Source organism: Chelonia mydas, chromosome 3 (assembly GCF_015237465.2).
Source record: "Chelonia mydas isolate rCheMyd1 chromosome 3, rCheMyd1.pri.v2, whole genome shotgun sequence".
Lineage (NCBI taxonomy): Eukaryota > Metazoa > Chordata > Testudines > Cheloniidae > Chelonia > Chelonia mydas.
This window is the reverse complement of record NC_057851.1, coordinates 43,877,671-43,900,982: the sequence shown is the minus strand read 5'-3', so window position 1 is coordinate 43,900,982 and position 23,312 is coordinate 43,877,671. Positions and strand designations below refer to the sequence as shown.

The 23,312-nt window shown below is 40.6% G+C and overlaps 1 protein-coding gene across 4 annotated transcripts in view; it reads left to right on the top strand.

The window, feature by feature from the left end:
* Positions 1–23,312, top strand: part of GCLC (glutamate-cysteine ligase catalytic subunit) — a 55,303-nt gene that overhangs the window by 20,566 nt on the left and 11,425 nt on the right. For 2 of the 4 annotated variants that reach the window (XM_037894215.2, XM_037894217.2), the window contains exons 2-10: positions 2,974–3,086; positions 6,161–6,343; positions 10,415–10,528; positions 11,192–11,250; positions 11,336–11,472; positions 17,577–17,651; positions 21,119–21,235; positions 22,315–22,453; positions 22,995–23,107. In XM_037894215.2, coding sequence (XP_037750143.1) covers positions 2,974–3,086; positions 6,161–6,343; positions 10,415–10,528; positions 11,192–11,250; positions 11,336–11,472; positions 17,577–17,651; positions 21,119–21,235; positions 22,315–22,453; positions 22,995–23,107 — 1,050 coding nt within the window. Of the gene's footprint in view, positions 1–1,632; positions 1,787–2,973; positions 3,087–6,160; positions 6,344–9,377; positions 9,491–10,414; positions 10,529–11,191; positions 11,251–11,335; positions 11,473–17,576; positions 17,652–21,118; positions 21,236–22,314; positions 22,454–22,994; positions 23,108–23,312 lie in introns of those variants that run through there. The other 2 variants (XM_037894216.2, XM_037894218.2) reach the window with 2 other exon arrangements.

Here is a 23,312-nt window from a genome sequence, read left to right as displayed (position 1 = left end):
TGGAATTTGGTCTTCATTCTTCCAGGTTTGAGGTAACTCTAGCTATATTTGTGGGGCTTTTTTTTGTTTAAATATTAAAAATAAATAAATAAAAAACCCTTCCTAGTATAGTGGGAAAGCTGTGTCAAAAAGGAGGTTGTTGCAGCATGTTTCAAAAGCTCTAAGACTCAGGACGAGTCTGAACACAATTGTGTAACTGAGGGTAGTTTCTCATCTTCTCAACGGGCTCTTGAGCATGGGGTGCTGTTCTTTCACTCCTCTGTTCAACATGTGTTTGGGGTTGTTAGGAGGGTTTGTAAGGAGGTATGGGTGCGGTGTTTTCAGTATGCTAATGATGCCCAACTGTATGTCTGTCTTGTGCAGCTTAGTGCTTCAGCCACTGTGTAGTTGAGATTGGGGCGTGGCTGAGATAGCTGTCTGAAGCTCAAATTAAACAAAAAGGAGGTCGTGATGGTGGACTGTGGGAAGTAGCCAGAGGAGATGGAAGAGGTAATACAGTCCCTTCTAAAGTAGTGCATTCCCCATTAGCCTGCCAGAGATTGCAACTTGGGTGTATGTTAGACTTCCTGCTGCTGCTCAATGATTATTGCCGCAATAACCAGGTCAGTTTTTGGATGTAGACCCTGCTACTGGTATCTATGTCTTTGTTACCTCAAGAGTCGACTTGCAATGCACTGCACATGGAACTACACCTTACAATTATTTGGAGAATTAAACTGGTGAGGAATACCTGCAGCTCACTTAATGAGCAGGGCATCTTGCTGGGAGTTGCTCCAGGTTCTGCATGGCTATCAGCTGTTCTCTGGGTAGAGGTATAAGATGGTTTTCATTACCTAGAAGGCTGAAATGGCCTGGGTCTTGCCTACCTGAGATCACCTACTGTGAGGTCAGCAGTGGCTCTTGAACTGGATCTCCGGTATTATAAAAGAGAGAGAGGGGGCTGCTGACTGGGTGTACTCTGCTAGAACTACAGGACCTTAGAACTTGCTCTCCCTCCTTAATCCAAAATGGTCTGAATTTGGTGATGCTCCAGGCACACACAAAGCCCTCCATTTGTTAGGGATTTCAGTAAGACATAGGGGCGAGGGGTTTTTTAAGAGTCCTTTTTTTTTTCCACTGTGTGCTGTCTGAGATAAGGCTTGATTATTTAAGGCTGATGGAATTAATATTTGTATATTGGTATTAATGCTGATTGGTTATTGTAAGTCCAATTCTAAGGCCCCTCAGAGCTTTTTCTATGGATGTTACTTTTTCCCCCCAAAGTTAAACCTAAAGAAATCTCTGACAACTTATTCAATGATCGGCCCTCTCTCTGCTAAGAATGCTTTCTCTGGCTCTCGTGCTTTTCATCCTAATTCTTGTTAACTGTATTGTCTTGGAATGCAGCTGTCCTAGAGATTTATAAGTGGAGATGAGGGTCAGTGAGATAGCTGATTTATGGCCTTAAAACCATTTTTCAAGGTTTTGATCACACAAGACTAATAACCAGTGGTGGGATTGGAGCACAGAGGTCATTTGTTCTCACCGCTGTCGGTCGTGCTGAGTTGAGCTACTGCATTCTACACAAGCTGGATTCTCTGGATTGGTTCTACCTCTACCAACAGGTGCAGATAATTCCAGTAATCTAGAAGGAGATGGCTAATGTGTAGATTGTCAGCCTCTCCTCATCCAAGAGGAAGGGATAAAGTCTGACAGGCTGAAGATGAAAGAAGATATTTCTCCATATTACAGTTGCCAATTGGTGATCTCCCAGGATCTCAAGGCATCACCTCACTTTGAATGGGGGGTAGGTACCTTAGAAGCAGGACAGCGACCCACCTAGTGTTTTGAACTATTTTTCCCAACGAACCAACTTCACTTAAATCTTGGCTGGGTTTGGTTTGAGCCAGCTCTTCATCCAGATGCTGATTTCTTGTGAGCATTGGGACATCTTTGTAAAGGAACTGGCAGCAGACAGTTTAGTTAAATGAAACTGACAAGTTGCACTCTCCCTGCAGCTAGGACCACAAATGCACATATAACTGTTAATTGTTGACGGTGCTGTGTTGAATAGTGATTAGGCTCTGTGAAGGGGAAAGAAGGTACTCCATGTGAGCTCTCCTCTCCAAATGGCTTGGCATCCAAACTCCAAATCAGATAGTTTTGCTGAGAATTGCTTTTTAGTTTGTGGAGGCTCTCACACCCAGATTCCTGAATTAGGCAATAAGGGGGAGAAGGAAAATAACTTTTCTTTATCTACCAGCATATTTTCATTACAGAACAAAGCAAGAGGACAAAATTAAAGGTGCTCTTGCATGGTTGTAAGTCAGTTGAAGTGATAGTGAATGATGAAAAATTATATATGTATTAAAAACTAGTTAAATCTCGGCTCTGTTTGTTTCTAGACCGTGGCGCATGTCATGGGTTTAGAATTTCTGTTAGCTGTTCATGAGAACCTATGAGATCGTGTCTTTTTGATGTTAGTTGGGATCTGTTGAAACTCACTTTTATCCTTCATGATTTTAAATAACTGTTTTGTTTTGAGCAGTCTTCAATAGTTTGCATTTCCTGTTTTGAAATAAGAAAAATGTTAAAACATAATTAACTCAGACCTACTTGCTTGTATCATGAACATGCTCAGCACAATAAATCCATAGTGCAACTACTTTTTGCCAATAACTCATCAAATTTGGTATCCAAAACTATATAGCTGAACTTTCAGCTGGATATTAAACGGAAACTAGGTTAGTAGTATTTTACAGTTAGCAATTTAATTTTTCCCTTCACATAATAAACATATAATGCATTTAACATTCTCTTTTGTTTGAATATTTAAATAGACTTACAATTTCACGATACATACTATACAAAGAAACTGTCTATTTCAGGGGTTCTTATCAGTTTGTGTATAACTTTCTCTACTGTTTTTTAACATTTTTAAAATTTTCCCTAAATGCTAACATTTTGTGTATTTTCATTCGTTATTTATAATAGGTGGAATATATGCTGGTAGCTTTTGATCATGAACATAAGAAAGTACGTTTGTCACTAACTGGAGAAGAAGTTCTTCATACACTGCAAGAGAAGGGCGAAAGAGTAAATCCCAAGTAAGTAGCAGTTTCTTTTATCTCCTTGTGCAAATGCACTATTGTACAATCTTTAATTACATAATCATGTATGATTTTTTCCCCCCAGAGGACCCCTGCCTTATTCAGTACACAGGATGGGTGGTGCTCTGGGCAGGAATCAGGACTGTGTGATGAAGGAGGTTGTTGTCTGTAGGACTCCTGCCTGAGTATTTGTTGCAGAAATTGGAAGATGTGTAGTGAATTGGGCAGGGAATTGCTGGAAGGAAGGGGTGGGGGGGGGGGAAAAAAGGATGTTCTCACAGTTGAATGTTACCCTGGAGAATGGATTCTATCCCTCCCTCTGCCATGGAGTTTCTGTGTGATGCTGGGCAGCCCTTTCTGGCCAACTGAACATTTTGGCATATGTCTAAAATGGCAAAAAATAAACCCACCACCCAACCCTCTGGCAGTGCATCTCAGAGCCTCGGTCTACAGACTTCAGCTTATGCTATAACACTGAAAAGCCATTTAGACATTGAGATTTGGGCTCTGAAGCCTGGGTACAGGGTGGGTTTCAGAGCCAAAGCTCCAGCCTGAGTCCAAATGTCTACACAGCATTTTTTTAGCTCCGTAGTGTGATCCTCATGAGCCCAAGTCTGAATCTGTAGACCTGGGCTCCGAGACTCTCTGCCACAGGTATGGGTTGTTGGGTTGGGTTTTTTTTGCCATGTTGATATGTCCTTAAGTGCATGTTCCCTGTTTTCTCAGCGCCCACCTTGAGATCCTATGGCTGACAACTCAGCTGCCACTGTCCCGAATGGGACTTGTGTTTTCAACATAAAAAGTGCTATAAAAATGCGAAGGTCTCTGAAAAAATCAGGCCTTAGGTGTTTCAAGTTGGGCACCAAAAGTTTAGCTGACACTTGACAATTTTGGCTTTTTTGGGCAATCTCTGTTCCCCATCTGCAATATGAAGATAACACCTAATCTCTGAGGTATTGTGAAGACAAATGTTTGAAGCATTCAGATACTGTAAGAGCACAAGATAAATGCCAAGGAGGAAATTAATAATTTTGTATTCAGAGCAGTACAAGTATGGTATACATTAAATTAGGCCTGGGGTCTCATGTTGAATGAGAATAAAAAGAATATTAAATGACAATTCACTGAATGAGGCAGAGGTCCTGGGGCTGGGCCAGGGAAGAGAACTTTGTAATTAAAGACTGCATCATAATGCGTACATACATGGGGCTCGAATTAGGGCTACATGTTCAACCTTAATTCTGACTTTTCCTCACTTTTTTGAGTGCTTGACTTGGCAAGTTTATTGTTCTTTTAATATATGCAATTTCCTGATTTAAAAAAAAAAAGCGGAGACAAATTCTATGTTTAAACTACATTAATTCCCCAGTATGGGTCTTCAGAGGGATTGGACCTTTAGAGTCAGAGCCGAGACCTCTACCACTTGAGCTAAGAGAGTAACTGGTAGCAAGAGTAAGCTTTGAGAGGGGAATACACTGTCTCTGGATTCTGGAGGAAAATGTTTTCTAGTAGTTACAGACCTTGCACCACAACCTGGCCCCACCCCTACCCCACAATTTGCTACCCCTCTGCATTCTAGTCAGGTGTCTTCCTGCCTGCCTGGCTGCCACCAGAGGGATACTAGAAATCACAGGAGAGAGTCCCCCTTCTCATAGTTCTGTGCCTAGCACCATATAAATCAGAAGAAGCAATTGCTGGGAAAGTCCTGTTCAGCTACTGCATTCCTGGGATGGAACATGCTTAATGCAGATAAGGTCTTCGGAGAATTTAACTGCCAAACTCTTAACTAATCTTTGTGCATGTGCAAATGGATTTTTTCAAAGGCTTAGAAATTGGCCAGATTGGGGCAAAATTTCACAGGAAAGGTGTTGTGGGGTACATCCACCCCATCAGGGCGTGTAACAGTGTGGGGTGGCCTAGTCTCCCCAGTAACCACAGCAGCCCTGGCTCCTACGGCAGCATGGCCTAATGGTCTGGGTCAGTGCAGCAGCCCTCTGTGGCAGGGCAGTGCGGCCCAGCAGCCGGAGTCAGTGGGACTGCCCAGTGCGGCCCAGTGGCTGGAGTCAATGGGATGGGCCACCAGGTCCCAGCCCTGTTTGCAGCAGGGGCATTTGCCACTGACTCAGCAGGGATTCTTCCGAAACACACTTAAGTCAAACCCCAGTTCCGCAACCAGATCAATGCTTAGTTCCCCTGGGGTACTTCCTATTAGTCCTTCCATGGCTAGTCTCAGGGGTTCTGTGGTCTTTCTTCCATCTGGAGTGTTGGGCAGCTGAGGGTCAGTTGATGCTGGAGCCCAGCTGGTCTCTATGTCCTGGAGTGCCGGCAGTCTCTTTGCAGGAGCCTGCAACGCACCTCCATGCCCTTCGAGGGTCAGCCCAGACTGAGCTGAGCTGCTCCTTTTTATATCCTGGTTCCAGCAGGGATGAGGGGGTGTGGCTTCCTCTGCCCACAGAGTGCTTAACCCTTGCTGAACCAGTGTGGGGTCGGTACACCCCATCACAGAAAGCAAAAAAGCACAACTGTGGCACATGGTAAGTCCCTGCTCCAAAGCATGGAGGCACAAGAGCTTCTCAACAAAACAGATGTAAGAATTTTTTAACATGGGCAAAACCAGTGTATTTTTCCCTACACAGCATCGTGGAAAAAACAGAACAGTTTAGCTGATACTTAAACAGGAAAAAATATCAGCCTCCAGCGGACACCCAGCGTGCAAAATTTCAGCCCAAATAGTTGAAGTTTGGCAAAGTTGTAAGCAACTTGAAAACAGGGTCTTTGCCTAACACTTTCCCTAATTATCTTAAACTACAAGCGGCATTACTAGCTCTGCCTATAATAGAAATCAGTCACAATCATACAGCACTTGGACAGTAGAAACTACTACTTCTCTCACATACCACAAGATAGGTGCTATCAAATTTCAGATTCCATAGAATTTTAGAGACTTGGTAGGTTTTTGAAATATGTGATCTTTCCCAAAGGTTCTAGTGTTCCCTATAATTCATACTTAATAATCTATCTCTTTTGCAGTTGTATAAAAATATTTAAACTATGCTATTCTTTCATTCCAGCCACCCAACACTTTGGCGTCCAGAATATGGAAGCTATATGATTGAAGGGACACCTGGGCAGCCATATGGAGGAACCATGTCTGAATTTAACACTGTACAAGACAACATGAGGAAACGACGGCGGGAGGCTGCTTCTGTGTTGAAAGAAGATGAGGCTCTTTGTACTGTGACATCATTTCCAAGGTTAGATGCTATCTTTTTTTTTTTTTTTTTCTTCAGAAATACATATGTAAGGCTGTGGGCTGAATGGCCTCTGTGGGCCTGATGAACATTTGTCATGTAAGTGATTTTCAGATTGAAAAGAAAGAGATGAATTTAAACTCAGTTCTAACTCTTGCTGTTCAGGTCAGTCAGTGCAGCTGTATGTATCACATAATTCATTTTTGATGATTTGGCTATATAGATAAATCTTGTTTACCAAAAAGTTATTTCCTGTTGATGCTGATGTGCTTGTGCCTCATTTTTCATTCTTGTAGGTCACTTAAGCATTTCCCAATAGCTTTGTTGCTTACTGAAGACAGTTACTGAAATTAATATAATATAAAATGAACATGCAGCATAGACCAGAATTCAGAGAACAATCTGTGAGGCAGAGTAAATGATCTAATAAAAGGGGTTCCGCGCCCCCACCCCCAGGTTTATGGAGGGATTTGCTAAACATAACTAATCTGAAGCAAATTTCCAAACCGCTTATCTGAACAAAGCATATGCATGCCTAAAGTGGAGCAGAAAACTACTGTTGATGCTTTTTGAGGGGTTGAACTGACTTCTAATAGAAAGGGATTGTGGGGAACACTTTGAAATGAGCATAGTATAAGTACAGCATTGGTATGTGATTATATGTATCTAGACAGGGCATCTGCCTGGAGAGTCCTCTATTCTTTGTATGAACAGCGACTGCTTTAGCTTGTAAAAGAATCTCCAGAAGTAGTAAACTGAAATAGAATTTGGGCATAATTATCAAATAGAAAGAAACATGCTTCATAGTCTCCTCTTGAGAAAAATGATGTTTCCAAGTGGAAATCTGTTAACAGATTAAATTTAGTTACCACATCAAGTCAAACATGGGAGGAGAATTTTGTTAGATTCTTAATAAAGGGAAAATAAATCCTGCTACACAGTACAACAGGAGGCCTCTTGCAATTCCAGTTTACCTTGTCTGTGTGGCTCCTGAGGTGGTACAGAAATTGATGGTCCTAAAATCTGACTCATGAGTATTACAAAAATGGGGTTTGCAGAGAAGTTCCCAGTTCTGAGCCAAAAATATGGCTTTTTAAATTATGCCCCAGTAACTTTAAAACGCGTATACTATCAAAATCTACTTCCATTTCATGGAGTACTTAAACTGGTTATGTCTGCACTAACAGGAATGTGTATGAAACCATACACTGGAGCTGTCCAGTGTATTACAGAATTATTTTTGGTGTTACAGCCTTGTAAAAAGATTACACAAATTTACCAGCGTAAGTACTAATCTGCAACCTCACCCTTGTTATGAAGACGAAAAACGCAAGAATTTTACTCTTCCCAAGCAAGCAGGCAAATATAATTTTGCAAGGCTGTGATAGTAACACGCGGAGCTGGTTGAATTTAGTGGTTGAATCTAGTAAATTATACACAGCATAAGCTATTTATAAGATTGGTTTGGTCCATTTAAGCTGAGATTTCTCACTGAACCCTTTAGGTTATTTTGATCCTGCCTCACGGCCATCTTGCCTTTAAAGTCCTGTTTGGCGGAGCAGAGTCCAGCTAACTTTCTTTGCTAAGATGTTATAGAGATGATGCAGCACTTAAAAATTGCAGGCATCTGGAAAGTTTATGAAAATCAATGAAAACTGCTGTAGTTCTTCCAGACAGGAGCAGTAAAAAAGGGGTATAGAAATGTGCTTATTAAAATTAATTAGTAGTGCTTGTAGTATTGCTTATTTGTTGAACTCAAAACACTTGGGAAAAGTGAGTATGCATAACTATGCCCATTTTACAGATACTGAAGCATAAAGAAGTTAGAACTTGTGTCAGGTTTCACAGTAAAGTCATTGGCCAACCTGGAAATAGAACCAGAGTCGTGTGATTCTAAATTTGGTCAGATCAGTAGGCTTCAGTCTTAAGGATCAGAGTGATACAGTTTTTCTGGTCATGCAGACTTTGTGCAGTTTATGCCAGTTAGTGTTAAATGTTACATTTTTATCTGATAAGGCAGCCTGTAATGTCTCAACTTGAACTGTAACAAATGCTACACTACATGAAATATTATGCCAAATCTTCAAAAATTCTTTAATTTTGAGTATCTTAAGGTATGCTGAATTGCTTGTTTGCATCTGTGTGCAGCCAGGTTTTCTTTTACAACACTGGGGGTTGCTTTAAAAAGCATAGCCTTGTTCATAGATAGCATGTGGTGTGGAGTAAGACAATCACTCACACATTTACCTCCATCTTCACTACCCTTTGACTTTCTTATTAAAAATTAGACATATATCTTCTACTTTAACAATTTCTGATTAGTGTCAAAGAGAATGATCAGAGTATATAGAGGTTATCGTATCAAATATGTACATTTCATTGGGCTCTCTAAGAGTTGCCATAAGAATACTAAACATGAAATCTAGGTTTCCCTAGAGCTGTGCAGTTTTCAAATTCAGAAAATGAATTTTACACTACTGTGGACTGAATTCATGTAGTCAAATCAAAGGAAGCTATAAAGCGGAGCTGTTAAGGTACCAAAAGAGGGTAAAACTATGACACAGGTAAGACAGCCTCTCAGGTACCTGCTTCAAAGGAGTTAAGACAACAATGGCTGGGCCATCAGTTGGGGGAAGAACCTGCCTGACTGGCACCATGGATTAGTTTTCCATGTTTTCCTCTTCCTAAGGCTAGGACTGAGATCAGAAGACCCTGTGGGTTTAAAGAGGTGTTCCAGGCAGAAAGGAGTGGGCAGAGGGGAGTGGACAACTCATCTGGAAGCCAATGGGGACCCAGAGTTAGCATGCAACGAGGCTGGCACATAGACAGACTTGAGAGCCAGGGTCTGCAGCCACCTTGCTATAATTCGGTGCCCAGAAGGGACAGGGGACACCAAAGCTAAATCACATCTACCTAGGGATTTGAGGAAATGCCAAAAGTATTTAAGACAATATGCATAGAGGTCTTTTTTTATTTTTTTGAATCTACTTCTCTGAGCTCTCTATACAGTTTGGGCAAATCATACTTTGTTTCAGAGAAACTGCTTCTGAGTCACTGCGTGATGTTACTGATCATAGCTCATGAAGGAGAACTCTGGCAGTGTCCAAGTCCAGTTGGACCTGCTAGGAAACCTGGTTGGCAGCTTGGAAGGTATAACGTGGAGACCCAGTCGAGAGTGGTTGGGTTGTGGGATTGCACTCCAAAGAGAAGTAGAGGAATGGACCTGCCACTTGAAAGAGGTGCACTCAAGGTCTCAAGAAAGGGCAGGTTGCCTAGGGATGTGACAATAGGTGACTCCTAAATTTACCATAACTGAAAGATGAGGGGGATTATTTTGGTATACTTTGTGCATTTCACAACACTTAGCTTAGTTTGTTTCACTGTTATCTCTGCATTCAGTTTTCCATGTTTGTGTGAGTGTTTCGTACAGCAGTGGGAGAAGAGCATTTTTAATTTGTAAAATCACAAATTGGCAGGGTGTCCTGGGACATATGTAGCATCTGAAACTACTACTTACTCTTCTGAAATTGACTGGTTTTCAGGTTGACTTTGTCCCTTTAACAATAACAAGTAAACTATTGTAAACACTACTGAAACAGATTACTTTAGGGATTTGAATTAAACAGTACTGTAAAAAGGAGCAGTTGAGGGCAGAGAACGTCATTGCATTTCACTTTTAATAATCGCGAGTGCTAATGCATGCTATGACATATATGAGGACTAATTTTCTAAAGCTTCTTTTAGTGTTTGCCATTAAAATGTTAGCATTTACCATCCATTAACACATAGTGGTATGAAATTCCACTTATTGCAACCACAGACTAAAACTGTGGTAATTGTTGGCAAATGCTGACCTTTTAATAGTGCTTGCCATTAGTCCCCTTTCTTTGTTAATGACTACTGGTGATTAGGTAACACTGAAAAGTGCCTTAGAAATTCCTGCAGTAAATATATTTTTTCACTATTTTTATTCCTTTGTCTATTAAGATCATAGTCTCACCTAACCATAGGGCATTTAATAACATAAAATTATAATTTATTTAATTTATGGCTTACTCAAATTGTCATCTATAGATTAGGATGTCCAGGATTTACGCTACCGGAATGTGAGCCAACGCCAGTAGAAGGAGGTGCTTCAAAGTCTCTCTTCTTTCCAGATGAAGCCATCAACAAACATCCTAGATTTAGGTAAGAGTGAGTTTGGAGAAGAAAGAAGAACAACTCTTTATGTATATATTTAATACACAATTTTATCATCGTGTAAGTGGAATGCAGAGCTATGTGAATAATTGCTGTACAAGTCCCAGGGCCGTAGACAAAGATGTAATGTTGCATATTTACTGTCAAGGTGACCTATAAAGGTAAATCACAATTTCAGCAACTTTAGCCTGATGCTGGCAGAATTCACCACATGTTTAACATCATCTATGATTCTATGATTCAGTACGTTACCTTAAAATGGACTGTTTCCCTTAAGTCCTGGCACAGCCATCCCACTCCTGCTCAAAGTGAAATCCCAACGTTCATTATTTTGGAAACATCACAACCATCTTGGAATCTAACTAGAGCATGGAGCCAACGTATTTGAAGTGGACAATATTGTGTAGTTCTGCAGAGGCTTTTATTACAGCATAAGATTTAACCTTTGCAAAACTTCCCTTACCCCATTCTCCCATAGATCATAGGCTTCTTTATTCTGCTTGTAATATTACTGTCACAAAACATAGAATTGACTTCAGTGAAGGACCAAATCTGCTACAGTACAAATGAAAATGAGTGAGAGGCTAAGTGGAGAAATGTTTGGAAGTTTTTCCTGAAAAAAGCATTTAATATAAACTGTTTAAATTTTAGTACTCTGACAAGAAACATTCGACACCGAAGAGGAGAGAAAGTAGTGATAAACGTACCAAGTGAGTAAATGTCAGTGGTTTTCTTCAAGTAATTGATCTATGTCTGATGCTTTACTTACTGAATACTTGTATTTTTTCCTCACAGTATTTAAAGATAAGAATACTCCATCACCATTGACAGAAACATTTCCTAAGGATGATGGAGAAGCAGCAAAAGCAGCTAAACCAGACCATATATATATGGATGCCATGGGTTTTGGAATGGGCAACTGCTGCCTTCAGGTAAAATACATCTGAGTCTCAAAACGTTGTAAAATAATGCAATGACATTCTCTTCCCTATAAATTTGCAAATTGTATCTTACACAGTGTGATGCTTTCTCAAAATCCAGTTAAGGACTGTCCACAGTTTACCGTTGTCTAATTTTATATTGTAACTGGATAATTTGCCAATATTTAACATCTTTATAAAAAGGTTATATTAAATTTATATTGTTGGTAGGGCCCATTTTTGGTCTTCACTGATAAAGAGAGCAAGGCTTGGAGAACAGGGTTTGCGTGTCTTGATAATTGTGCTGAAAGACCCCTTTATTTAGCCAAGCACCTTGTCTTGGAGCTCCACCATGCTAAGGTGTGGAAGACATGCAGATCAGGACTGAAGTATGTTTTTGGATTGGTGAAAAACCTTAAGCAGAATCTCACTTCAGTCCTTAGCAGGCCACACTTTGAGGAAATAGTTGCAGGTCACCTAGCTTGCAGGTGGACTTTTGAGAAAGAGGTCAAAGAACTAAGAACAGGGTTTGGGAAAGCTCCCTGGAACATTTTATATTGCAGAGCATCTTTAAATAAATACAGATTTCATTGCTATTTTGCTAAATTTTACACCTGTGTAAAATTCTTTCTTCAGAGATATTTTTAGGTGTATTCTTTTCTTTAACCATGCTGTGAACCTCTTAATTAATCCACACAGGTATTTTTCTGCCATTATTTACTAAGAGTCATGTAATTCTTGCACAAGCAAATCTTCCCCTTTGTACCTTTCCATCTCTCTTCCCTAGTTACTAATTTGATTTTACTTAAGATACAGTAACAGTTTGGAATTTCACAGTGCTCCAGTACCTTTTAAATTTGGTTATTCTGAGTGTCACTCTACTGTAGCAATTTTGCACAAGGGGCTGATGGCTGAGAGAGTTCTTGTGTGTTTGACTTTGTGATGATAGCTTCTGTCTTTGTTGTTGCTGCTTTTGTGGTAACCAGGAAGAGATCATTATGTTATGCCTCCATGGAATTAAATAGAATCTTCTAAATGCTTCTTGTTTCACAGCATTCTGTAGGCTGCACTTGTAGTAATCCTGTCAAAACACCTTTGTTCCATATTAAAAGACTCAACAATGAATGAATGAACGAACAAAAAATAAAATCTCATTGACAGCAAGTTGCACATCGCTGAGGGGAGAAAGCTCACTACAAACGCAGCTAGGGAGGATCCATGAAATAATACATTCAGACTCCTTTTGCAGTGTTTAAACATTTATATGAAGCATTAATTCTTTAAATATGTCCGTATTTTCCGTCATCTTTTATGTATGTCACCTCGGAAGGAGTACTGTGGAAAGGGATCTGCAGGTCATAGTGGATCACAAGCTAAATATGAGTCAACAGTGTAACGCTGTTGCAAAAAAAGCAAACATCATTCTGGGATGTATTAGCAGGAGTATTGTAAGCAAGACACGAGAAGTAATTCTTCCGCTCTACTGTGCACTGATTAAGCCTCAGCTGGAGTATTGTGTCCAGTTCTGGGCACCACGTTTCAGGAAAGATGTGGACAAATTGGAGAAAGTCCAGAGAAGAGCAGCAAAAATGATTAAAGGTCTAGAAAGCATGACCTATGAGGGAAGATTGAAAAAATTGGGCTTGTTTAGTCTGGAAAAGAGAAGACTGAGAGGGGACATAAGTTTTCAAGTACATAAAAGGTTGTTACAAGGAGGAGGGAGAAAAATTGTTCTTAACCTCTGAGGATAGGACAAGAAGCAATGGGCTTAAATTGCAGCAAGGAAGGTTTAGGTTAGACATTAGGAAAAGCTTCCCGTCAGAGTGGTTAAGCACTGGAATAAATTGCCTAGGGAGGTTGTGGATTCTCCATCATTGGGGATTTTTAAGAGCAGGTTGGACAAACACCTGTCAGGGATGGTCTAGATAATACTTAGTCCTGCCTTGAATGCAGGGGACTGGACTAGATGGCCTCTTGCGATCGCTTCCTGTTCTATGATTCTATGTTTTGTAATTATTTGCAGTCATATGTGAGAACATCTTAAAATTATATAAAATCCTAGTTATGGAGAGCTGTGTAGATATTCATGTCTTATAATGGTCTGGGAGCATAATATAGTAAAATATCATTCTGTGGGCAAGTTAGTGATCAAAAGGTAAAAGAGATGACATTTGATGCACTTGACCATCCCAGAGCCATTCCATTGCTTGATAATTTGCCCTCTTAGTAGCAGGTATAAAGCATCCCATGTCAATGATGATTTCCTCTCCCCTCCCTTGCCCCATTTTCCTGCTTGAAAAAACATCCATCAGTGTAGCTCAGCAAGTGTCATAATAATATTGGTCTTCAAATGGTAAACTCGGTATATGAACACCTCCAGTGCATTTTTTTACCTAATCATGACTGTCTCAGCCATTGCAAGCACCTTCAGAGTGGGGAGAGTCTTTGGAAGATGAATCAAATGCCTTCCAGTAAGATAATTTGATCTCTCAGCCAACCTTCCAGTAGAGTCACATCCTGAAAGAGTTTGGAAACCTGCCAGTGTGGTGGCTTTTAATGCTCCAAGTGATAGGAAAACATCTCTGAATGTTATACAGCAATTCTGTTCCCCAGCAAGAGGCCCAAAAACAGAATCTTGCGGAAATCTTGCGTAGCATCTCAGAGAGTCCTGGAACATGTGCAAAAATCTGGAGTTTAGTAAGCACTTCTCTCTGTGGCGTTGATGGCATGCAGAATAATTTTAGAGTTAGCCTCCAATTACAAAGAAATTCCACTGAACCATTCAAGGCAGCAGTTTCATTATGCCAGGAGACAATGAAATTCTTTGAGCAATTCTTTGTATGCTGGAGCATTTTTCCTGCAAGGTATGCGTGTGAATATAGGACAGTAGCTTCTCCAATGTGACATTGGAGATGTTTGCAGAATCAGTGATTTGTATTGGATAGGAGCAATCTGTGGAGTTTCTTCTTTCTGGTAATATTTTTAATTGATTCCTCTGCAAACGTGTCAGACATGAGACGGTGTTTTCTCTGTAGACTCATAATGAAGTCTTCAGTCAAATCTTGACAGGTGTTAACAGTTTCTGGTTTGTCAAGAGCTTGTACCTTGGCCATATCATCTATGATTGCTGTGCTGAAAGCCCTCTGCTGGCGTAAGGTACCAGTCATGTCCGTATGTGCTGGCTCACAATGCCTGTGCAAGATGTGCGTTAGTTTGCTTTTTGCCTAGCACATATGTGGTGTTTTGTCACATTCAAACCTCAATCATGGTACGACAGAGAACTCGTGCTTTCCCAAAGTCATACATAAATCAACATCACGCTGAGATCTGGACACTACCAGGAGGTAAGCAAACGACCCATCCTGTGGTTAGCTCTGTAACGCTCCCTTCCACCTTCACTCTTTCTTACTTACTTCTTGCATTCGCACACGTCTTTAGTTTGTACATCTTGATTGGAGTCCATAGATTGATTGGAGCCCTGGATAAATCTTTGGATTTTGAGGGCTTCGTACAAGTCATGACCCAAAGTATCCTTTCAGCTGACACCTTAAGCTATCTCCTCTCTGAAGACTGCTTTTGTCATGATATTAATGAGCTCTGGTCCATCATATGCAAATAAGTTGTCAGTGTGAATAATTCATCCTTCTTGGCATTTAACAGCAGCTAATAAGTCTAGATGGTATTTAGTTACTTCTGGAGAAGTCCTGTAAACTGTGGGATATGGATGTAGTTTATCTTCAGTAAGTGCTTTAAGAGCCTTTCTGCTAAGTGTGTGTTCCTCCTCAGTCCTGTTCAAAGCACATATTTCTCTATACTTAGCCTCTGCATCAGCCAACTCCACTGCTTTCCCATCCATTAGACTTTCTATGAGTCTATGGATTCCAGCTGACTCAGAGTTTACACTAGTAAAATCTGTATTTTTGTTTGTTGCTTTTATCTTTTGATGCAACACATCTTTATTGTAGCACTCAATGTAATATGCAGTGTCATGTATCTGACCCAAATGACACTCAGTGTGTCCAATTAACATTATTTTTGCATGTACCATTCTTGCTAACGGTGACTGCTTTGTTCAGTTTCTCACCTGTCTCACGTGTTGAAACTGCTTAATGGATACCTTCAGACTTCTGGATTACTGCAGAATAAGCCGATGTTTTTCTCAAAACACAAGTAATGGGACCCAGTATAAGTGCTGTAGCTGGCACTTGTCCCAACACCTTCAGTGTTTCCCTGATGCTTGATGTACTTCCTCTCCAACCTTGCCAAAATCAGTTTATGGATGCACTTATAGCATGTAAGGTGCCACAGAGCATTGTGTTTAACCAGGTCCCCAGTGATAGTGCTCAAAGATTCAGCCATTAGTCAGTACTCTTAGTCTCCCCAATTATGCCTAAAAATGATCACGGCCACAGTAAAAAACAAGGATTTTGTAATAACTGACAATTACAACCTTCAAGTAATTTAATGTATGTTATGTAACTAAGAGTATACCACTCGCAAGTGGTATACAAGTAATTTCTGGTTTAATGCTGACCTCTTAACCTCAATACATCTTTTGGCATAATAAACAAAAATGATAATCCGTATCACTGAACCATTTCTTTTTTGCTGCTGCTGCTGTCAAATCAACTTGAAGCACTTCTTCCATTTACAGTAATCTGTAACATTAAATTAATCAGGTATCCAGTTCTGAGCATTCGCTGATAACACAGTACTGTAAGTCGAGAAATGAGAGACTTAAACCAGCTTTTGACAGCAGTAGTCTCTTCTGCAGGTGAAAACAGAATTCCTTCATTTCAGTTTATTCAGGTATGTCTACACAGCAGAGAAGAACCTGTGGCTGGCCAGTGTCAGCCGACTTGAGCTCGCAAGGCTCAGACTGTGGGAATGTTTCATTGCTGTGTCGACTTAACCTGGAAGTCTACACAGTAATGAAACGTCTCTGCAGCCCAAACTAGCTGTGGGTTTTTCTTTGATGTGTAGACATACCCTTCAACTAGTTCAGTTCAATGACTAGTTCATTCAACGTTAACAAACCAGTTGGGAGTTGAAAATGCAGAAAAGTGGGTTGTTGTGGTTTTTTCCCCCCCCCATCTCTTCCAATCTATGAATAAAAACTAGGTGTGAAAGGATGAGACCTACTAAGTCTAATATCGTGAAGGACATGGAGACCAGAAACAATCAGTTCTATTCACTTAACTACAGATGATACTACTTTGCTTAAAAATCAGTTAGTTATAAATGCAAAACATGCTTTGATGAACTTTTTGATATTTTTTTCTTATGTATCCAACACATTCAAAGTATCTTTATTTAATTAAATTTTAAAATGCTGTTTTTGTGCATATTTAATTTAATTTGAATTTCCATCCAAATAGAGCTAGACACAAATCACAAGTAAAAAATTAATCATCTAGTAAATAAGAAATGTCATTCACCATTTTCTAAAATGATAAATATAAACATTTGAATAAATGTACATTAATTATAAATTTGCTTAAATATATACTGTTACAATGTATCCTTCTGGTTAATAAAAAGAAGCACCAAATTTGGTGCAACCTATATACATTTAGTTCCCAAGCAACATGTTTTAATGGCCATCAACCAGGGAGAATCAGCTTTGCTTTAGGAAAGTAATTAAAAAGTACAAATACAAAAGAAGATTAAAACTGATAATTTAAATCCAGGTTTCTGCTTGCTGATTTAAATCATGATGAAAATTGATTATTTTAAATTGATTATTTAAATCACTTTAATTTAATCTAATCAACCCTACTTCCATATCTGTTAAATTGGTTGCAAGCAAAAATTGGGTGCATGTTCATTAGAGATGTTAGTCCTCAGTTTCTCTTGGTCCTGGCTAACATTTGAACTACAGCCCCAGCATCTGAGTGCCCTTGTAAAATGCAGCCTAAAATCTTTAATGAATATTAAAGTGTTGAAGTTGTGACATGGTTGCTACTGGAAACACTGGCAGCAAAGATCAGTTTTCCTCAGTCCAAGGACAAATTAAAATAGACAGTGGAAGTGACTTTCAGAATACCGTTGGTTCCAGTAGATGGTCTAGAGCCTGCAGACTTGCTTTTGTGTAATAATCCTACTTCTTCTAACAGGTAACATTCCAGGCTTGCAGCATTTCTGAAGCAAGATGCCTTTATGATCAGCTAGCCACAATCTGTCCTATTGTGGTGAGTAATAGCACGTTTGGTGATAAAGTTCTGTTTACTGTATAAACAAACAAGCAAGCAAGCAAAAAAATCTTAAAGCTTAAAAGTCCTATAAAAAAGACCTTTCTTTCTTCTAGTTACAAACCTAACTAAATTAGTGCATCAGATAATCTTTTCTAGCAATGTTTTGAAAATGTGGTCTTCAGCAAAAATGGAAGGTGCTGTATTAGGTGGTTGTACAGTAACAGTAGTATATCTGAGAAAAAAATCTATAACTCATGTGCTGTTTGCCATAGTACATGTGTGCCTTATTCTACTAGTAGGCAGAAAATAACAAAACAGTTTGGCTGCAGTAGTCTCATCAATGAAGTTATTTTTGGGGGCTTTTTAGTAACTTTTACCAAACTGTAAATGTCTATGCTCTCATAATCTTTTAACATGTTCAGGATATACTTTAAAAAAAAAAAAAGTAAACTAAAATCATCAGGCTTTATTTTATAGCAAACAAATAAAAGGCAGGGCTCCCTTCCAAAGAGCTTACAGTCTCAATTTAGGCATGGCATGGCATGACGTGACAAGAGGGTAACAGAAAAGGCACATGGGGGAGTGAGGAAGGGCAAAGGTTATAAGTAACTTTTTCAAAATGTTAGGAGCTTTAGTTCCATTTTCAAATGTGACTCTGGCAGCCTGTTTTCAAAGGCTCAGTTAGGCAAACTGTTTTTTTTCCCGAAGGCTTAACTTGGACAAATTTTAACAGTTTTTCACAGGGTTGGCAAAAAGTACATTCCTGACATTAGGGCAATGCGCCTGCCAAATTTCAAGTCCCACTCCAAAGCAAGGACACACTAGACTTTCTCAATGAAAGGGTTGTAAGAATTTTTCAACCTGTGTGAAATGTATTTTTCCCTTGCTTTTTTCATGGAAATGGCTGAACCATTTTTGCTGAAACTTTCCAAAAGAATTTAGCTTGAGGCAGACATCCTGCATGAAAAATTTCAGCCCAGATGTTTTAATTCTGGTAAGATTTGTATAAATGATTGAAAACAGGGTCTTGTAATGTGGAGTGTTAAGCAACCTTAATTATAGGCTCCAACTACCAGCTTGGATTTATAGGTACAGCTAGAATAGGCTAAGTGAACTAATCACTTCAGTAATAACTGGACATTGAGTTTAACAAGATAAAATGTTGGTCAAATTAAGTTTGCTGACAGGAGTGGAAGTATGGTAGCGCAATATTTGATTATACATCATGAAATTATCTCTGCAGATCACATGTTGTAGCTCCTTAAATATGGATCTATAGAGGCAATATATTTTGAGAACATCAGCAACGAGGTAAATAAACCTCCTTTCTATGTGGGCCGTTAATGGCAATGGCTTCTGAGGAAGAAATGTGCTGTCCTGCATCAGCAGAGGGTTGGTGTAGCAGAAGCTTGGGGGTGAACAAAAAAAATCACTCCCACTCCTGCCCCCAGTAATAGTTTGGGCTCTGAGTACATAATACATTTTTTATAGGCGTGTGTATACAGGAGTTCAAAAGTAAACTTTCTGTACAGTTCTTTTTTGAGTGCTTGTTCACGTCGATTCCAATCAGATGTGCGCGTGCTGTGTGCATGGTTGTCAGGAAGTTTTTCCCTTAGCAGCTCCCGTCAGGTCGGCTGGGGAGCCTCCTGGAGTGGCGCCTTCATGGCGCTCAATATATGATCCTGCTAACCTGACCCTGCTTCAGTTCCTTCTTAACATCCGGGGCAGCTGTTGGAACTGCAAATCGCTTGCTTTGCAAGTGCTTCCCTAGCGCAGTTACCTGGTCTAGTTTTTCTTGTTTTCTAGTTTTGTAGTTGTTAGTATAGTTAATATAGGTGTTTGTGAGCGGAATCTTCCCTATCCCCTCACCCCTTCTTGGGCTCCGGAGCATGCCGTGAGCCCAAGGCTTTGTCTTGTAGCGCATGCCACGAGCCCATGCCAAATAGTGACCCCCACGACACTTGCCTGAGGTGTCTGGAGCAGGCGCATCAGACAGAGCGCTGCAAAATCTGCAGAGCTTTTAAACCTAGGACAAAAAAGGAGCGGGGTTTCCGTTTGAAGCAGCTGCTCATGGAATTCGCACTTCATCCAGTGGCTTCAGACTGCCAAGTCCTGGGCCCAGCACTTCAGTGCGGCGTACTCCAGCATCAGTTAGCAACTCGGGGCCAAGGAAGGACTCTAGTGTGAGAGCGCCTCGGCACCGGCAATCCCTGGCGCCGCAACAGGGAGCAGCAGCCCGGCACCACTCTACTTCCCCAGTGCCCCACAAGCGGCATAAAAAGACTGAGAGAGGGCGCTCTCCTCAGAGAGCTGCCGGACTGCCAGGGGATGCTTTGCTGGGTCCCAGACAGCAAGAGTCGGTGTCGTCAACTCTGGCACCCAAGAAGGCACCATCGAGTCCGGCACATAGCGACTCTCCAGAGGGCAGTGCCAGGTGGAGGTGTTGGAACCACCCTCCACCCCAGACACATTTGAAGCTGCAAGAGATCTCCTAGAGATGACTGCAGCGCAGGCTCCAGTTATTAGGGACAAGCCTCTGGTACAGTTGAGACCAGTACCATCCAGAGGCAAGCGCACCATGATGCTGCACTCCCAGTCACCGGACCAGCACTGCGCCTGGCACTGATTCTGGTTGCCACGACATCACTGAGTCCAGCGGGAACACACCGGCACTGGGGACACAGCAATCTATTTCCCTGGCACCGAGGACGGATCGGCACCGGTCCAGGACCTTCACAGGACCGGCACCAGCAAGCAGCACTGGAGCCCAGCAGGTGATCACCAGCACCGGTCCCCATCATCAGACCATCCGTCCTGATCCTTGACAAGATCGTTGAGGCACCGGGCCCCTGCCTCTTCCATGCGGCACCGATGGCCAGCACATGGGGCTTCAACACTGCCATGGTCCTCGCCCTCGGGCTTTTTAGAGTCTGACGCATACTCATATTATTCGAGGTGCAGTCGACACAGGTCGGACAGATGCCGAAGGGATGCACATGCGGCCTGGTAGCCGCAGTGGCAACCCCCCGTGCAATGGCCTTTTTGAACCCCCTGGGCTAACCATCAGGCCCAGGATACCCTGTCCAGGGGCTCCATGTCTGTGACCTCGGGATGCCACCATTCCCAGTCACCTAGATATAGACCTGCCCAACCCGCCCCCTCAGACTGCAGAGGTGGGATTGGAGTAGCCGGCAAGAAGGAACTGAAGAGGGGTTGGGTCGGCAGGGTCCTATATCCAGCACCTAGAAGGCGCCACTCCAAGGGGCTCCCCAGCTCACCCAATGGGAGCTGCTAAGGGAAAAACTTTACCACACCCATGCATGCGGTGCACGCACACCTGATTGGAATGGACGTGAACAACACATCTCGAAGAACAACAGTTGCGAGAACCGTGTTTTACATTGTGTTGGTAGTGTTCCTTTGTTTTGTCCTGTGTTCTCATGTGTGACTGGGTTTTATTTTAGATGGCATTAAGTGCTGCAGCTCCATTCTACAGAGGCTACGTGTCGGATATTGATTGTCGCTGGGGAGTAATATCTGCATCAGTAGATGACCGAACACGAGAGGAGAGAGGATTGGAGGCATGTGAATACTAGTTTAAAGAGTAAAAGTTAAACAATTTTCTGGTTATTTTAGTTATACAAGTTCAAATATTCTTTGAATATCACAGCTTGAGTACTTAGTGGAGAGGGATTGTAGTTTTTGTGGCACATAATTTTGAAGGTGTAACTTTCACCCTAATTATTGTTATAACATCCACAACAGCAAATGTTATAGTTGAGTATAGAATTCCATTTAGACTCCACTTTTACTCATACACAATTTCATGAGAAGTTCTTCATTTGGTGCTGCAGCTTCCCTTTCTTTGCCTCAACGCAAAAGGTGATTTGTTTAAAAAATAGAGTATATATTGTAGCCCTGTATTACATGATGTGTACTTCTGTAGATGGTCTGATAAGACTGTAAACCATGACAGCAATGCTAAAGCATATGGTCACCAGAACTTAGAATCATAGAAATGTAGGGCTCGAGAGGTCAAGTCCAGCCCCCTGCACTGAGGCAGGACCAACTTGAACTTAGAGAACGTCTTTTACAGAGAATGGACAGCAGAGACCATCTAGAGAATTACAATTTTTTAAAAAAAAATCTAAACTTATAAAAATGTTCCAGTAGAAAATTCCGTTCTGTATTCTGACAAGTATATTTGTTTATATCAATACTAATATAATCATGATGTCACAGTAGACTTTTTTTGGCAAGCCACCCATTTTGAAATGTGCCATGTTATCCAGATGAATTCCTTTTAAACTGTTAGGGTAGGGTAGTCAATATAGTGAAGTGACCTTTATTCAAATTATCATTAATAAGGAAACAAAGTTGGGTTTTTACTGTCAATTACTTTTCATTAAGCTTGTTAATTATATACCCTTTAAACTGCTAAATGTATTTAAACTCCATAAGATTCTTGTTTAATGGAACCTCTCAATGTACCTGCCCACTATGATCTTCCTTATTTTTAAAGACCTATGAATTTATTTTAATAACTTTAATTTAGATTGTTTAAAAGCAGCTTCTGTTTAACAGTTCTCTAAGAATAGTGTAATTAGTAAGGCAACATTGTTTACAAGCTCTTAAAATATTCTATTTTTAAATTATATAGCCACTGAAGAACAACCATTATAGAATCAGTAAATCCAGATATGATTCCATAGACAGTTATCTATCTGAATGTGGTGAAAAATACAATGACATTGATTTGACAATAGATAAAGAAATCTACGAGCACCTAGTAAAGGAAGGTAAGTGTTTCACTCATTGTGAGTCAGTTTAGTCTTATGCTTGTAGTTTTCTTCAGCTTTTTTTTAATCTACCATACTTTTGCGTTGACTGTGCACTCTTAGTGGAGATGCCCACTCATTAAGCATGCGGTAGTCTGGCCTAGAGGTAATGCCATTGGTCTGCAATGGGAAATGTACTTCAACTTTCAAATTGAGGAGCTGACATCTTGAAAGGCATTAATACTTTGTCCTTCTGGATCGAGCAAAACTGTCAAAGTCAACAGGAGACTGAGGTGGAAGAGAGAAAGCGGAGGAAGAATGGCAGCTATACCGATCATCAGCTGGTGCTTCCAACCAAAAAATAGTATTCTTCCTATTCTTTTTAATCATCTTATGTATTTTTGTGGTGATCACTTTTACTTCTCCTTAGGATTGCTTGGTTGAGGTAGCCTTGAGCAGTATGGCGTTTCCTGGCTCTTGAGTCATCGTGGCATTTAATAAGGCCTACTTTACTATCTCTGGTGTCTGTTGGTGAATTTGATCTTTGAACTTTTGTTTATAGGCATTGATCATCTTTTGGCACAACATATTGCACACTTATTTATTCGAGACCCGTTGACCTTGTTCGAAGAGAAAATACATCTAGATGATGCAAATGAATCTGATCATTTTGAGGTTGTATCTTGTTTCATACCAGTTTAATGAATGTATGGTTATAATTGCATACTCGCTATTTTACAGCATAATCATGTAGTGCTGAGTACTTTGTAGCTAAGAATATTGGCAAAATTTAGTGGCATAGGCAGGAACTAGGAACAAAAGTAGCTAGTTTCAAATGTTCCAAATAGGTTTTTACAACATGCAATTTGTGATACTGCAC